The sequence below is a fragment of the Arachis ipaensis genome, chromosome B4 (assembly GCF_059453495.1).
Source record: "Arachis ipaensis isolate K30076 ecotype BB chromosome B4, ASM5945349v1, whole genome shotgun sequence".
Taxonomy (NCBI): Eukaryota; Viridiplantae; Streptophyta; class Magnoliopsida; order Fabales; family Fabaceae; genus Arachis; species Arachis ipaensis.
Genome location: NC_142439.1, coordinates 34,331,476 through 34,348,629, shown reverse-complemented (window position 1 = coordinate 34,348,629; position 17,154 = coordinate 34,331,476). Strand labels below are relative to the sequence as shown.

The following is a 17,154-nucleotide window of genomic DNA, read 5'->3' as shown; positions in this document are numbered from 1 at the left end:
AATTCACCTCCTCCCCACCATCCTGGCGTTTGAACGCCCAAACACTGCATGTTTTGGGCGTTCAACGCCCAAATGCTGCCTCTCCTGGGCGTTCAACGCCCAGCTGTTGCTTCTTTCTGCTCCTTTGTCACTGGGCGTTTTTCTGAACGCCCAGGACGCTGTAAATCTCGCATTAAACGCCCAGAAGGAGCTTCTTTCTGGCGTTCAACGCCCAGAAGATGGTTCTTTCTGGCGTTTAACACCCAGATGGCTATCCTTACTGGCGTTCAACGCCCAGTGGATGCTTCTTTTGGGCGTTGAACGCCCAAAACAGACTCTTACTGGCGTTTTCTTGGCAGTGAACTCTTTTTCTCTGTTTTGTGTGCAGAATCCTTCTGTAACCCTGTGAACTTATACAATTGACTCTTTACCTTAGTATCAGTGAACTTTATATAAACAAATAAAATCAAGAATAGGGCAAAATGCTTAGAGGAAGTGATGCCCCATGGCTGGGTTGCCTCCCAGCAAGCGCTTCTTTATTGTCTTTAGCTGGACCTTGCTGAGCTTTTAATCTAGCTTCAGCCTTGAGCACTCTTGCTCAACATTGCCTTCAAGATAGTGCTTGATTCTCTGTCCATTAACAATGAACTTCTTGTCAGAATCAATATCTTGAAGCTCCACATAACCATATGGTGATACACTTGTAATCACATATGGTCCCCTCCACCAGGACTTCAGTTTCCCGGGGAATAGCCTGAGCCTAGAGTTAAACAATAGAACCTTTTGTCCTGGTTCAAAGATTCTAGATGACAGCTTTCTATCATGCTACTTTTTTGACTTTTCTTTATAAAGCTTGGCATTTTCGAAAGCAGTGAATCTGAATTCCTCTAGCTCATTTAGCTGGAGCAATCTTTTTTCTCCAGCTAATTTGGCATCAAAGTTTAGGAATCTGGTTGCCCAGTAGGCTTTATGTTCCAGTTCCACGGGCAGGTGGCATGCCTTACCATACACAAGTTGGTATGGAAAGGTCCCTATAGGAGTCTTGAATGCTGTTCTGTAAGCCCACAGAGCATCATCTAAGCTTCGTGCCCAATCCTTTCTATGGGTACTTACAGTCCGTTCCAGGATTCTTTTTAGTTCTCTGTTAGAGACTTCAGCTTGCCCATTTGTCTGTGGATGATATGGAGTCGCCACCTTGTGGCAAATCCCATACCGGACCATGGCAGAGTAAAGCTGTTTGTTGCAGAAGTGAGTGACCCCATCAATGATTAGTACCCTGGGGATACCAAACCTGCTGAATATATGTTTCTGGAGGAATTTCAACACTGTTTTAGTATCATTGGTGGGTGTGGCAATGGCCTCAACCCATTTTGAGTATGATGGTGGGAAAGGCCCCATGAAATCAATACCCCATACATCAAACAACTCAATCTCCAAGATTCCTTGTTGAGGCATGGCGTAACTGTGAGGCAAATTACCAGCTCTCTGGCAACTGTCATAGTTACGTACAAACTCTCGGGAATTTCTGTAGAGTGTAGGCCAGTAGAAGCCACATTGGAGGACTTTGGTGGCTTTTCGCTCACCTCCGAAATGACTTCCATATTGTGACCCATGGCAATGCCATAAGATCCTTTGTGCTTCTTTTTTAGGCACATACCCACGGATTATGCAATCTGCACATCTCTTAAAGAGATAGGGTTCATCCCACAAGTAGTACTTTGCATCAGTAATTAATTTTTTCTTTTGTTGCCTGCTGTACTCCCTGGGAATGAACCTTGCAGCTTTGTAGTTTGCAATGTCTGCAAACCATGGTGTCTCCTGAATGGCAAACAAATTCTCATCCGGAAAGGTCTCAGAGATTTCAAGAGAGGGGAATGACATCCCTTCTATTGGCTCTATCCGGGACAGATGATCAGCCACTTGGTTCTCTGTCCCTTTTCTGTCTCTTATTTCTATATCAAACTCTTGCAGAAGCAACACCCATCTTATGAGCCTGGGTTTTGAATCCTGCTTTGTGAGTAGATATTTAAGAGCAGCATGGTCAGTATACACAATCACCTTTGATCCTACCAAGTAAGATCTAAACTTGTCAATGGCATAAACCACTGTAAGCAATTCTTTTTCTGTGGTTGTGTAATTTTTCTGGGCATCATTTAAAACGCGGCTAGCATAATAAATGACATGCAGAAGCTTGTCATGCCTCTGCCCCAGTACTGCACCAATGGCGTGATCACTGGCATCACACATTAGCTCAAATGGTAATGTCCAGTCTGGTGCAGAAATAACTGGTGCTGTGACCAGCTTGGCTTTCAGCGTTTCAAACGCCTGCAGACACTCTGTGTCAAACACAAATGGTGTGTCAGCAGCTAGCAGATTGCTCAGAGGTTTTGCGATTTTTGAAAAATCCTTTATAAACCTCCTATAGAATCCTGCATGCCCCAGAAAGCTTCTGATTGCCTTAACGTTGGTAGGTGGTGGTAATTTTTTAATTACCTCTATTTTTGCTTGATCCACCTCTATTCCCTTGTTTGAAATTTTATGCCCAAGGACAATCCCTTCAGTCACCATAAAGTGACATTTTTCCCAGTTTAAAACCAGGTTGGTCTCTTGGCATCTTTTCAGAACTAGTTTCAGGTGATCAAGACAGGAGCTGAATGAGTCTCCATATACTGAGAAGTCATCCATGAAGACTTCCCAAAATTTTTCCACCATATCAGAAAAAATAGAGAGCATGCATCTCTAAAAGGTTGCAGGCGCATTACACAGCCCAAATGGCATCCTTCTATAAGCAAACACTCCAGATGGACATGTGAATGCTGTTTTCTCTTGATCTTGGGGATCTACTGCAATCTGGTTATAGCCTGAGTAGCCATCCAAAAAGCAGTAATAATTATGACCTGCCAATCTTTCTAGCATCTGGTCTATGAATGGTAAAGGAAAATGATCCTTTCTGGTGGCTGTATTGAGCCTTCTGTAGTCAATACACATGCGCCACCCTGTAACTGTTCTTGTAGGAACCAGTTCATTATTTTCATTATGAACCACTGTCATGCCTCCCTTTTTGGGGACAACTTGAACAGGGCTCACCCAGGGGCTATCAGAAATAGGATAAATAATTCCAGCCTCCAGTAATTTGGTGACCTCTTTCTGCACCACTTCCTTCATGGCTGGATTTAGCCGCCTCTGTGGTTGAACCACTGGTTTAGCATTATCCTCCAATAAGATTTTGTGCATGCATCTAGCTGGGCTTATGCCCTTAAGGTCACCTATGGACCACCCAAGAGCTGTCTTGTGTGTCCTTAGCACTTGAATAAGTGCTTCCTCTTCCTGTGGATTTAAAGCAGAGCTTATGATCACTAGAAAAGTGTCACCTTCTCCCAGAAATGCATATTTTAGGGATGGTGGTAATGGTTTGAGCTCGGGTTTAGGAGGTTTTTTCTCTTCCAGAGGAAATTTCAGAGGCTCTTTCATTTCCTCTGAATCCTCCAAATCAGGCTGGACATCTTTAAAGATGTCTTCCAACTCTGATTCGAGACTCTCAGCCATGTTGATCTCTTCTACCAAAGAGTCAATAAGATCAACTTTCATGCAGTCTTTTGATGTGTCTGGATGCTACATGGCTTTGACAGCATTCAACTTAAACTCATCCTCATTGACTCTCAGGGTTATTTCCCCCTGTTGGACATCAATGAGAGTTCGTCCAGTTGCTAGGAAGGGTCTTCCTAGAATGAGAGTAGCACTCTTGTGCTCCTCCATTTCCAGCACTATAAAGTCAGTGGGAAAGGCGAATGGCCCAACTCTGACAATCATGTCTTCAATCACGCCTGATGGGTATTTAATGGAGCCATAAGCAAGTTGGAGACATATCCTGGTTGGTTTAACTTCTTCAGTTAAACCAAGCTTTCTGATAGTGGATGCAGGTATTAGGTTGATGCTTGCCCCAAGATCACATAAAGCTGTCTTGGTGCAATTACCTTCTAATGTGCATGGTATCAGAAAACTCCCAGGGTCTTTAAGCTTTTCAGGAAAGCTTTTCAGAACGACTGCACTGCATTCTTCAGTGAGGAGAACTCTTTCAGTTTCTCTCCAATCCTTCTTATGACTCAAGATCTCTTTCATGAACTTGGCATAAGAAGGTATTTGCTCAAGGGCCTCTGCAAATGGAATCTTTATTTCAAGAGTCCTGAGATAATCTGCAAAGCGAGCAAATTGCTTATCCTGCTCCTCTTGGCGGAGTTTTTGAGGATAAGGTATCTTGGCTTTATATTCCTTAAACTTAGTTGCTGTAAGTTTATTTCCTACAGAAGTGGTTGAAGAAGCCTTTTTAGATGGGTTGTTATCAGCACTTGTGTGTGTCTGATCCCTCACTGGCAATTGAGTACCAGAGTTAGAAGCTGGAGTGACAATAGACGCCAGCTCTTCATCTGTTCCTAGCGTTTGAATGCCAGAACTGTGCTTCTTTTGGGCGTTCAACGCCAGATCCTTGCTTGTTTCTGGCGTTGAACGCCAGTCCTGAGCATGGTCTGGGCGTTCAGCGCCAGCCTTCCACCCAACTTCTGGCGTTTTGGCGCCAGAATTATTTTTCCCTGGGCTCTTACTGTCCTCAGATGGATTTTGGGTGGTTTGCTCATTTCTTGGTTTCCTGCTGCCTTGAAGTGGGGGTATTTAGTACTTCCCCACTTCTTAATTGAACTGCTTGGCATTCTTCTGTTATTTGTTTTGACAGCTGCTGCTTTGTTTGCTTTAATTGTACTTCCATGTTTATATTAGCCATCCTTGTCTCTTGTAGTTTATCCTTGAATTCAGCTAACTGCTTTGTTAGAAAATCCAATTGCTGATTGAATTCAGCAGCTTGCTCTGCAGGACTGAGTTCAGCAGTTACTGTTTTAACCTCTTCTTTCATGGAAGGGTCACTGCTTAGGTACAGATGCTGATTTCTAGCAACTGTATCAATGAGCTCTTGAGCTTCTTCAATTGTCTTCCTCATGTGGATAGATCCACCAGCTGAGTAATCTAGAGAGATCTGAGCTCTTTCTGTAAGCCCATAATAGAAGATGTCTAACTGAACCCACTCTGAAAACATTTCAGAGGGGCATTTTTGTAGCATCTCTCTGTATCTCTCCCAGGCATCATAAAGAGATTCATTATCTCCTTGTTTAAAGCCTTGGATGTCCAGCCTTAGCTGTGTCATCCGTTTTGGAGGAAAGTATTGATTCAGGAATTTTTCTGTCAGCTGTTTCCATGTCCTTATGCTAGCATTAGGTTGGTTATTTAACCACCTCTTGGCTTGGTCTTTTACAGCAAATGGAAACAGTAATAATCTGTAGACATCCTGATCTACTTCTTTATCATGTACTGTGTCAGTAATTTGTAAAAACTGTGCCAGAAACTCTGTAGGTTCTTCCTGTGGAAGACCGGAATACTGGCAGCTTTGCTGCACCATGATAATGAGCTGAGGATTCAACTCAAAGCTACTGACTCCAATGGAGGGTATGCAAATACTACTCCCATATGAAGCAGTAGAGGGGTTAGCATATGACCCCAGAGCCCTCCTGGACTGTTCATTTCCACTTAGATCCATGATGGAGAAAGGGAGATGATGTAAAATAAAAAATTTTATTTGTATTTATTTATTTAATTATTTCAAAAATAAAATAAATTAAAATAAAATAAATAAAATTAGGTGAAGATTTTCGGAAAAAATGAGGAAAGAGAAAGTGGTCAGGAAGTTTTGAAAAAGATATGATTTGAAAAAGATTTTAAATTTTGAAAAAAAATCTGAATTTTAAAAATAAATTTCAAAAATTTGTTTTAAAAATAGAGAGAAAATATATTTTTGAATTTAAAGAGGAAAGAGAGAAACAATAAGATAACCTAAGATTTAAAATTTTTAGATCTAATGCTCCTTGTTTTTGGAAATTTTGGAGGGAAAACACCAAGGAACACCAAACTTAAAAATTTTAAGATCAAGACACAAGGAAAACTCAAGAACACTTTGAAGACTCACAAGAACACAAGAACATGAAGAAAGAACACCAAACTTAAAATTTTTAGAAAACCAAAATAAAATTTTCGAAAAATAAAGGAAAATCTACAAGAAAACACCAAACTTAAAGTTTGGCACGAGATTTAATAGAAAAATTATTTTTTTGAAAAATTTTTGAAAAGAAAATAAAAGACTCTGACCAAAAAGGCAAAAATTTCCTAATCTAAGCAACAAGATTCACCGTCAGTTGTTCAAACTCAAACAATCCCCGGCAACGGCGCCAAAAACTTGGTGCACAAAATTGGAAATCACAGTTCTTCACAAATTCACACAACTAACCAGCAAGTGCACTGGGTCGTCCAAGTAATACCTTACGTGAGTAAGGGTCGATCCCACGAAGATTGTTGGCTTGAAGCAAGCTATGGTTATCTTGTAACTCTTAGTCAGGAAAACAATAAAATAATTCACTTATCAAATTTGATTGCAAGGAATAAAAGGGCAGAACACAAATTATACTTGTATGCAATGATGGAGAATATGTTGGAGTTTTGGAGATGCTTTGTCTTCTGAAATTCTGCTTTCCTCTGTTTCTGATTCACGCACGCATGTCCTCCTATGGCAAGCTATGTGTTGGTGGATCACCGTTGTCAATGGCTACCATCCATCCTTCCAGTGAAAAAGGTCCAGGTGCGCTGTCACCGCACGGCTAATCATCTGCAGGTTCTCAATCGTACCGGAATAGGATTTACTATCCTTTTGCGTCTGTCACTACGCCCAGCACTCGCGAGTTTGAAGCTCGTCACAGTCATTCAATCCCTGAATCCTACTCGGAATACCACAGACAAGGTTTAGACTTTCCGGATTCTCTTGAATGCTGCAATCAATCTAGCTTATACCATGAAGATTCCGATTAAGAGATCTAAGAGATATTCATTCATTCTACAGTGGAACGTAAGTGGTTGTCAGGCACGCGTTCGTGGAGGAATGATGATGATTGTCACGTTCATCACATTCATATTGAAGTGCAAATGGATATCTTAGATAGGAACATGCATGTTTGAATGGAAAACAGAAATACTTGCATTAGTTCATCGAGACACAGCAGAGCTCCTCACCCCCAACAATGGAGTTTAGAGACTCTTGCCGTCAAAAGGTATAAAGTTTAGATCTAAAATGTCATGAGATGCAAAATAAGTCTCTAAAAGTTGTTTAAATACTAGACTAGTAAACTAGGTTTACAGAAAATGAGTAAACTAAGATGGATAGTGCAGAAATCCACTTATGGGGCCCACTTGGTGTGTGCTGGGGCTGAGACTTAAGCTAATCACGTGCATAGGGCTTTTTTGGGCATTCAACGCCAGCTTTGGATCCTTTTCTGGCGTTGAACTCCAACTTGCAACTTGTTTCTGGCGCTGGACGCCAGACTGCAACATGGAACTGGCGTTGAACGCCAGTTTACGTCGTCTATCCTTGAGCAAAGTATGGACTATTATATATTGCTGGAAAGTCCTGGATGTCTACTTTCCAACGCAATTGGAAGCGCGCCATTTGGACTCTTGTAGCTCCAGAAATTCCATTCCGAGTGCAGAGAGGTCAGAATCCAACAGCATCAGCAGTCCTTTTTCAGCCTGAATCAGATTTTTGCTCAGCTCCCTCAATTTCAGCCAGAAAATATTTGAAATTACAGAAAAATACACAAACTCATAGTAAAGTCCAGAAATATGAATTTTTCCTAGAAACTAATGAAAATAAACTAAAAACTAACTAAAACATACTAAAAACTATATGAAATTAACCCCAAAAAGCGTATAAAATATCCGCTCATCAATAATCATCAATAAAAGTAACAAAATATGATGCACCACCTAGTGTCTTAGCATCCATAGTGCAAACATTAGTGTGAACTAAATCTAAAACATGTGATCTCCTATGAGGTCCAGAATTATAAAATGATACTCTAGCATGCTTTTCAACAAAATAATGAGTGCAAGTATTTAAAGTTGTACCTTTCACAGGAAGTGAGTGCTTCTTGGCTAAGACGCTTAGTCCTTTCTCGCTCAAGTGACTAAGACGTATATGCCATAAATCAGAAGAGGAATCATCAGCTACATTCACCTCTTTTTTGCACAACTTTGCTTGCAACCGGTAGAGAGTAGTGAGACTATTGTCTTCACTAGCAACAATGAGAGCCCCTTTGGTAATCTTGCATTTTTCGCTACCAAAGGAAGTGCAATACCCTTCTTGATCTAATGCCTTCACTGAAATGAGATTGAACTGCATATCTGGCACATGCCTAACATTCTTCAACTGCAACTTGCATCCCATGTTAGTTTCAAGCCACATATCACCCATACCAATAATATCACACACTCTTTTATCTCCCAATTTGATCTTGCCAAATTTCAAGCAGTATAGAAAGTGAAAAATTTACGCCTCGGAGTGACATGACATGAGGCACCAAAGTCCATAATCCAAGTGGAATCATCACAGACAAGATTCACATAATTTTCATCATATGTGATAAGAACATCTTCATAAACAATAGTAGCAGTTTCTTTATCACTATCTTTGCCGTTGTCTTCGTTTCTTCCCCTTGATTGTTCTCTTTTCAAGAACCTATGATGACCGGATTTCTGCTAATAGAGAAATTCACAAAAATAATTATGTTGTAAGTATAGTTTCTAAACCAACAGAGAATCTTTTCGTATAAAACCCAATAAAATTTATAACCGAAGTATTTAAACCTCGGGTCGTATCTCAAGGAATTGCAGGGAAGTATGATTTATTATTGGTTATGGAAAAAAGGGATATTTTTGGATTTTTGAAATAGAGAACAAGTAATTTAAATGGCAAGAAAAATAAATTAATAATTAGTAAAACTCTTGGCAAGGTATGAGAACTGGAAATCCCATCCTAGTTATCCTTATCAGGTGTGATGAGAATTGTTTATTACTCCCACTTAGTTAACCCTTACTAAATAAAGGAAAGTCAAGTTGACTGATTAACTTGATTCCTCAAGTCCTAGTCAACTCCTATGGAAAGACTAGCTTTAGAGGGATCCAAGTCAATCAGCAGTTTCCAACTCTCAATCAACCGCTGAGTTTGACAACTCAAGTGTTACCAATTAGTTAACCAAAGCCAAAAGGGAAAACAAATCTAAAAAAAATTGAAAGCATCATAAATAGAATAAAACAATCATAAATCTGAAATACCTCAAATTATATTAAATAAAGATATCAATTCTAACATGGGAAAGTTCATAAGCCAATTTGGCAACATAAGTAATTAATAAATAAAAGCATTAGAGTAAATAAAAGTAGAAGAGAAACATAAAGTAAAAGAAATATTGAACCTAGCATTGAAGTAATAATCATAAAATAAAAGAAATCCTAATCCTAAAACCTAAGAGAGGAGAGAGCCTCTCTCTCTCTCTCTAAAACTACATCTAAAACCTAAAATTGTGAATTATGAATGTTGTATGAATTGTGTCTCTTGATTCTCCCATTCTCCTGCTTCTATTCTGTATTTCTGGGCTTGGATTTGGGCCGAAAAAGGGTCCATAAATTGCTGGGGGCGACTTCTGCAATTTTCTGTACGTGGCGTCCGTCACGCGTGTGCGTCATTTGGAGTTTTTCCTTGTCACGCGTACGCGTCATTTGCGTTTTGTACTAGGCACGCGTTCGTGTCATCCATGCGTGCACGTCACTTGCGTTTTATGCTAGGCACGCGTCCGCGTCGTCCATGAGTGCGCGTTGCTCCCATTTTCTTCAAAACTCCTTTTTGTACGTTCCTTCCATTTTTGCATGTTTCCTTTCCATTCTCTAAGCTATTTCTGCCCTATGTAGCCTGAAATTACTTAACACACAGATCACGTCATCGAATGGTAATAAAAGATAATTAAAATAAATATTTTCAAAGCATAGAAAACATATTTTCACATATATTATAGAATAAGGAAGGAATTATAAAACCATGCAAATTTTATGAATAAGTGGGTGAAAAATTGATAAAAACACTCAATTGAGCACAAGATATATCATAAAATAGTGGTTTATCAACCTCTCCATACTTAAACATTAGCATGTCCTCATGCTTAATTCAAGAGAAATGGAAAAAGAGTGAAGGTAGAATGGTGGAATCTTATGCAATGCAATTTATTCTAAATGCAAGCTACCTAAATGAATCATGCAATTCTAATTACTATCCACTTATATATACAAAGCTTAAATATGATTAAATTGAGTCAATTTCTTCAAGGAATCATATATGCATAGCCAAGCCTAAATCATGTTAAAGCACTTTTCACAATTGAGTTGAGTTAAAGGAATTCACAAACTTGCAAGACAATTAATAATTAAATTTGGATATATGGAAATGAGCTATTGAACCCTCACTGGATTTGTGTTTACTCTCTAGTCACTCAGTGTTTGGGGTCAATCACTCTATTCTTCTCTAGTCACGCTTTCTTAAACTTTGTTCTTCATCTAACCAATCAACAAATATCTAATGCATACATACAAACATCATGAGGTCTTTTCAAGGTTGTAATGGGGTCAAGGTAAAGGTGACGGTATATATATAAGGCTAAGTGAACTATAAATTGAATCCTTGATTAGTCTAAGATCTCACCTAACATATACATACTCTATACAATTTAAAATGATGCCTAGTCTTCCCATAATTTTCCCACTTTCTTATCACATACTCATGCACCAATTTTATTTTTAATTTTATCCTATGTGCATTGATTTCTTTACTAAACTCATTATTGGAGTAATTTTGTCCCCTTATTCATTTATCTAATTAAAAGGAATTTTTTTAAGCATAAACAAAACATATCAATGCATATGGTATTTTAACTATTTTGGTTTCACATGAGCATGCTCCCAAATTTCACATGATTTATAGAGTTAATACCTTCCTATCTGATGCCAAGGCATCTTAGCCTAGTTTCACTAGCATTTTTCTGTTAGTTTTAGTTGTTTTATGCATTTTCTTGAGCTTAAAGTAACCAAACATGGTTAAATGAAGAACAAAGCAATGAACCATCCAAACAGTATGATTTTAATGCAAATTCCATGAGTTTTAGTTATATTACTTGAATGCTATGAATGGAAGATTTCTCATGAAAATTTGCAAGACTTTGATGCATTTGTTTGGATGATTTCAGGGAAGAAGAGGCTAAGCAAGGAAGCAACAAAATCAATTAAGGAAGCTTGAATATCACATGTGGAGTTTAAGTTCCAGTTTAAGCCTAAACTGGAGCTTAAACGCCAGAATCATGAAGGCTAAGAAATGCTGGGATTGAAGTTTAACCTCCAGTTTAACCTTAAACTGGAGGTTAAACGCCAGAATGAAAAGTCTCACCAAAGAAGCATTCCACGTTTAACCTCCAGTTTAACCTCAAACTGGAGGTTAAACGCCAGAATGATAATGCCACTCAGGAAGGAGTTCCACGTTTAACCTCCAGTTTAACCTTAAACTGGAGGTTAAACGCCAGAATGGGAAAAGCACCAGGGAGCCATTTCCACGTTTAAGCTCCAGTTTGACCTCAAACTGGAGCTTAAACGTGTTCGACCAAGAACTCTCCTCCAGGGTTGCTCTCTCCATTTCCACGTTTAAGCTCCAGTTTGACCTCAAACTGGAGCTTAAACGTGTTCGACACCTCCAGGGCTACCCTTCCAAGCTTCCACGTTTAACCTCCAGTTTAACCTTAAACTGGAGGTTAAACGTGTTCGACCTCCAGGATGCCTCCTTCCATTTCCACGTTTAACCTCCAGTTTAACCTTAAACTGGAGGTTAAACGTGTTCGACCTCCAGGGCTGCCCTTCCTATATCCACGTTTAAGCTTCAGTTTAACCTTAAACTGAAGCTTAAACGTGTTCGACTACATGACTCTCCAGGGCTGCCTTCTTCCATTTCCACGTTTAAGCTTCAGTTTAACCTTAAACTGAAGCTTAAACGTGTTCGACTACATGACTCTCCAGGGCTGCCTTCTTCCATTTCCACGTTTAAGCTTCAGTTTAACCTTAAACTGAAGCTTAAACGTGCTTCTACAAAAGGCCTCACTGGAAGTGTCTGGCGTTTAAGCTGCAGTTTAAGCTTAAACTGCAACTTAAACGCCACTCTTGGAAAAGGTTTCTGGACCAAAAATATTGTGGTTTAAGTTAGTATTTGAGCACAAACATTAACTTAAACTTATTCTGGTATGAAACCCAATTGAATATCATGGTTTATGGGATTGGGCCTGAAGGATTGATGAGTTTGAAATTTCAATTTATTGAGTCATGTGTCATTATTTGATTATCACTAAGTTGGCTCAATGAATGTTACAGAATTTGGATCAACAGCCTCATCAAGATTATGGATCATAAACCCAAGGCAAAAGGAAAGCAGGGAGAGGCCTCAAAGCCCAAGAAACACAACAGAAGCTCAATATAGAAAGTGTATAAATAGGATAGAATTTAAGTTAGAAAAGGACTTTTGGGAACTTTTACTTTTGCATTTAGCTAGTTTTCATTTCTTTGTAATTGAATTCAGAGCTATGACTCACTAAACCCCTTTCATTGGGTTAGGGAGCTCTATTGTAATTCAATGAATCAATAATAGTTTATCTTCTTCTTCAAGCTTTTCTCTTAAATTTTGTTAGAAAGCTTCTCGATCTAATTCCATTGGATAGTTGTCTTGGGAAAGAAACTACCCATAATTGGAATCCTTCGGAACCTTGGGAAAGGAATGGAGGATTCATGCTAGAGAAGCTTTCTCACAGTGAATTGGATTGGGGTTTGGATGGATATTGTGACATGTAATCCTACCAAATTGTGGTTCATGAAACTGTGTGGTATAATCAGTGATCGAGCATCATCTCTTCTTATGAACATTTAAACCAAGGGATTGGGAATTTGTTTGTTTTTAGAGAGAATTGGTGAGCCAAGGGATTGGGATCCAATCATATAAGATTGCCAAGCAAAATTTAATGAACGCATTGGTTGAGGAAGAGATATTCATGTTTTGATTCGGGGATCTCAATATCTCCTAACACCCAATGAATTCCCCATTTCTGATTCCAATTTCTCTTTACATTCTGCAACTCAATTCATGCAATCACCCCCATTCCCTTTTAATTTCAGCAATTTAGTTTCTGCTCTTTAATTCATGCAATTTAAGATTCCGCCATTTCAATTTCTTGTCATTTACTTTTCCCGCCAATTTTACATTCCGCAATTCTCATCTCAATCTTGATTCCGCTCAACTAGAACACACTTCTAATCCGAATTGCTCACTCAACCAATCCTTGTGGGATTCGACCTCACTCTATTGTGAGTTTTTACTTGACGATAACCGGTGCACTTGCCGGAAGGAATTTTTGCCGATCGTGCAATTTCCTAAATCGTAGCATAACTAGTTTATGCGCATCAAGTTTATGGCGCCGTTGCCGGGGATTGGTTTTCGATTGACAATTCTCAAATTGGAAGTTAACTAGATTGAGCATTTTTTTGTTTTGATTAATTCAGTACAAGTTACTTGTTGAATTTTAATTTCTGCACATGTTTTCTTTCTTTATGCCTTTAAATTCAAGCAACTAACTCACTGACTCACTAACTGTTTGAATTAATTCCTCAATTGCTCTAACCATACTCTTCCATTAACCAAGAGTATTTCACTTGTTTATTGCCTGTGTTGTGTTCTTGTATGACAGGTAGGAGAGGAGAGACATCAACTCCTCCATATACCGAACCAGAGAGGACCCTTCATAGACTGAGAAGGGAAGCAAGAGGGAAGAGAATAGTGGGAGAAGAGGAATCTGAAGGAGAATCTGAGGACAATTTTGAGGAAGCTTTAGATCTCAACATGGATAGAGAAGTTCACAACCATGAGAGAGCTGATGGAAACAATGCCATTCCTGAGAGGAGGGTTCTTAGTTCATACATAAACCCAACCTCTGGGAATTGTGGTAGCAGCATCCAGAAACCACCCATTCAGGCCAACAATTTCGAGCTCAAACCACAGCTAATATCACTGGTGGAGAATCATTGTTCATTTGGTGGAAGTGCTAATGAAGATCCCAACCAACATCTCACAAAATTCCTGAGAATTTGTGACACTGTGAAGTCCAATGGAGTCCAGGAAGATGCCTATAAACTGCTTTTGTTCCCATTTTCACTTAGGGACAAAGCGGCTAAGTGGCTTGAATCATTCCCAAGGGGGAGTCTAACAACATGGGATGAGGTGGAAAGCAAGTTTCTGGCACGTTTCTACCCCCCACAAAAGGTCAATAGGCTTCGATCTGAGGTTCAAACTTTTAGACAACAAGATGGTGAAACTCTCTACGAGGCATGGGAGAGATTCAAGGATTTGACAAGGAAATGCCCACCAGACATGTTCCATGATTGGGTGCAATTGCATATTTTCTATGATGGACTCTCTTATGAATCAAGGAAGGCTGTGGACCATTCATCAGGAGGTTCATTGAACAGGAAAAAGACTGTGGAAGAGGCCATTGAAGTGATTGAGACAGTGGCTGAGAATGAGTACTACTATGCATCAGAAAGGCACAACACTAAGGGAGTCATGGAGCTGAACCATGTTGATACAATTCTAGCCCAAAACAAGGTGTTTGCCAAGCAACTAGCAGAGCTTACCAGGCAATTAGAAACAAAGCAAGTGGCTGCAATACACACACAAGATCAAGAGGAAGTAAGCATTGAAGGAGGTGATTGGGAAGAGGCCAACTATGTGGGAAACCAACAAAGGCAATCATATGATCCACACTCCAACACTTACAACCCAGGATGGAAAAATCACCCAAACTTTGGGTGGGGGAACCAACAAACCCAACCACAAGACCACAAACCTTACAACCACAACCAACATAACAATTCCACATACCAAAACTCCAACCAAAGATCATACCAAGCCACACAAAACACTTACCCCCAACCATCATATCATGGCCAAAATAATCAACCTACCCAACTTAATCCGAACCAACAATTTCAAGATCAATTAAACCGGATAGAAGGAATGATGGCAACCATGAGTCAAGACATAACCGAATTGAAAAGCTTCAGGGATGATGTGAGAGCTACCTTAAGGAACCATGGTGAAAAACTCAAGAGGATGGAGTCTCAAGTAGGAGAGCTATCTCAACAGGCCGTCAAATCAACTGCAGTGTTCCCTAGTGACACAGAAAAGAATCCTAAAGGGGAACAAAAGAGAGTGAGATGGGAAGAATGCAAGGCCATCACCATATTGAAGGAAGTTTCAGAAGAAGAAGGAATCAGGCCCTCAGAGCAGGAGCCAGAAATCTTGAAGGAAGGTGTGGAAGAAGTTAAGCAGGAAAGTGGAACTGAGCAAGCCAAGGAACTGCAAAAAGGCATGCTGGAAATATACCAACCAAAAGCACCATTTCCTCAGAGGTTAGGAGGAGGTGAAAAAGGGAAAACCTATTCAAGGTTTTTAGAGACATTTAACTCTCTCCATGTCAATATTCCCTTTCTTGAGATTCTCCATCAAATGCCTACACACATCAAGTACTTAAAGGAATTGTTAAGCAAGAAAAGAGTTTTGAAGGGAGGACAAACGGTAACAATGAACAAAGAATGCAGTGCTCTCATCAAGAAGGACACACTCTCTAAGAAAACGGACCCAGGAAGTTTTCATATCCCGTGCATCATAGGGGAAACAAAAATTGACAGAGGATTCTGTGATTTAGGAGCTAGCATAAATGTGATGCCTCTAACTCTTATGAAGAGGCTACAACTGAATGAGGTGAGATCCACTGATGTAATCATACAACTGGCTGACAAAACTCAGAAGCGAGCTGAAGGGGTAGTTGAAAATGTGCTGGTGAAAGTGGGGGATTATTACTTCCCCACAGACTTTGTCATTGTGGACATGGAGGAAAGCTACTTACACCCTATCATTCTGGGCAGACCATTTCTAGCCACTACTAGAGCCCTCATAGATGTAGAACAAGGAGAGCTAATTCTGAGAATACATGATGAACAGCTCATTTTCAAAGTTTTCAAACCTGCATCTGAGCCTGAACCAGAACCTGAAAAGCCTAAGGATGAGAGTAGCCATGTGTGTTTGGAAGAAGGCAATCCGGCAGCTGAAACTCTGAAACAGTCCTTGGAAAGCAAACAAGAATTGCAAGAGTTAAAGCCACAAGAATCAGCAGAAACAGATCAGAAGGATCCTCCCGGCATAAGGGTCAATGAAGAAAGCTTCAAGAGAAAGGGAAGAATTGTAAAGAAATTGCCAAGAGGGTGGCGAAACAAGAAAATTCCCACTGAAGGTTTTTCTCCGGGAGATAACGTGATATCAAGTCATTATCTGCCAATCCCACCTGGCCTCAAAACCATTCCTTCCCAGCTCCCTCAAGTGTTCACAATCAGGAAAGTTCTTTCTATGGAACATTTAGAGGCCATGAATGAGTCAAGTGGGGACGTTTTCATAGTGAGAGGAGAAGACGTCAAGCACTACAATCCACCCTAACAAGGGACAACCGTCAAGCTAGTGACGTTAAAGAAGCGCTTCATGGGAGGCAACCCATGTTTTAATATCCTTACTTTTTTTTGTTTTGTTGTGCATCTAATAAAGCATGGTTTCTTATGCATGAACTTGAATCCTCAGGACAACTGCTGAAAGAGTGCACTAAACATTGCATGTAAAATGCAATTTGCCTCTAAGTTTGGTGTGCCTGAAGGCACCCCAAATTTTATTCAAAATGCATTCAATTTTTCATTCAAAGTGCACAACCAAAGATTAAGTTTGGTGTTCCTCTTTGAACACGGTTCATGAAAGGCAAGAAGTTCCTCTGGATTTCGAAATTCATGACAAGTATACCATTCGCATGTTTTAATGTTTTGGTTTCAATTACTTAGGGTAGTAAATTTGTTTAGAATCAAAGAGCCAAGGTGACTATGATTTATTAGAATTAAGCACATTCATTAAGGACAACCAATATGGATTTCATGTCATCAGGAGACTTGACCAAACACTAAGTTTGGTGTCCAAATAATAAGTGTGCATATATGTAGAAGTCACGGCTATAAGCTCATAAAGACAATCATTGATTTACATGTGCAAGTACTATTCATAATTCACATGGACCGAAAAATGATAGCAAACTTGTTTGTTTGTGCAGGTACAAAAGAAAAGACAAAAATGGAGGAAAAAGACAA

At 39.6% G+C, this 17,154-nt stretch overlaps 1 protein-coding gene and 1 non-coding gene across 2 annotated transcripts; one reads left to right on the top strand and one right to left on the bottom strand.

Annotated features, from left to right (window-relative positions):
* The first annotated feature begins 13,657 nt into the window (after positions 1–13,657).
* On the top strand, positions 13,658–16,465 carry LOC148567144 (uncharacterized). The gene is made up of 2 exons (XM_088483543.1): positions 13,658–15,226; positions 15,281–16,465. The coding sequence occupies exons 1-2, from the start codon at positions 13,658–13,660 to the stop codon at positions 16,463–16,465; spliced, it is 2,754 nt and encodes a 917-aa protein (XP_088339669.1).
* LOC148567145 (small nucleolar RNA R71) lies at positions 14,243–14,346 on the bottom strand. The gene has a single exon (XR_015883014.1). It is a non-coding gene; the product is annotated as a small nucleolar RNA R71 (small nucleolar RNA).
* Positions 16,466–17,154: the final 689 nt, after the last annotated feature.

Coding starts and splice junctions, on each gene's coding strand:
- LOC148567144 (XM_088483543.1), top strand. CDS start 13,658: ATGACAGGTAGGAGAGGAGAGACATCAACTCCTCCATATACCGAACCA. Junction 15,227..15,280: donor CCATCACCATATTGAAGGAA/GTTTCAGAAGAA, acceptor GAAATCTTGAAG/GAAGGTGTGGAAGAAGTTAA.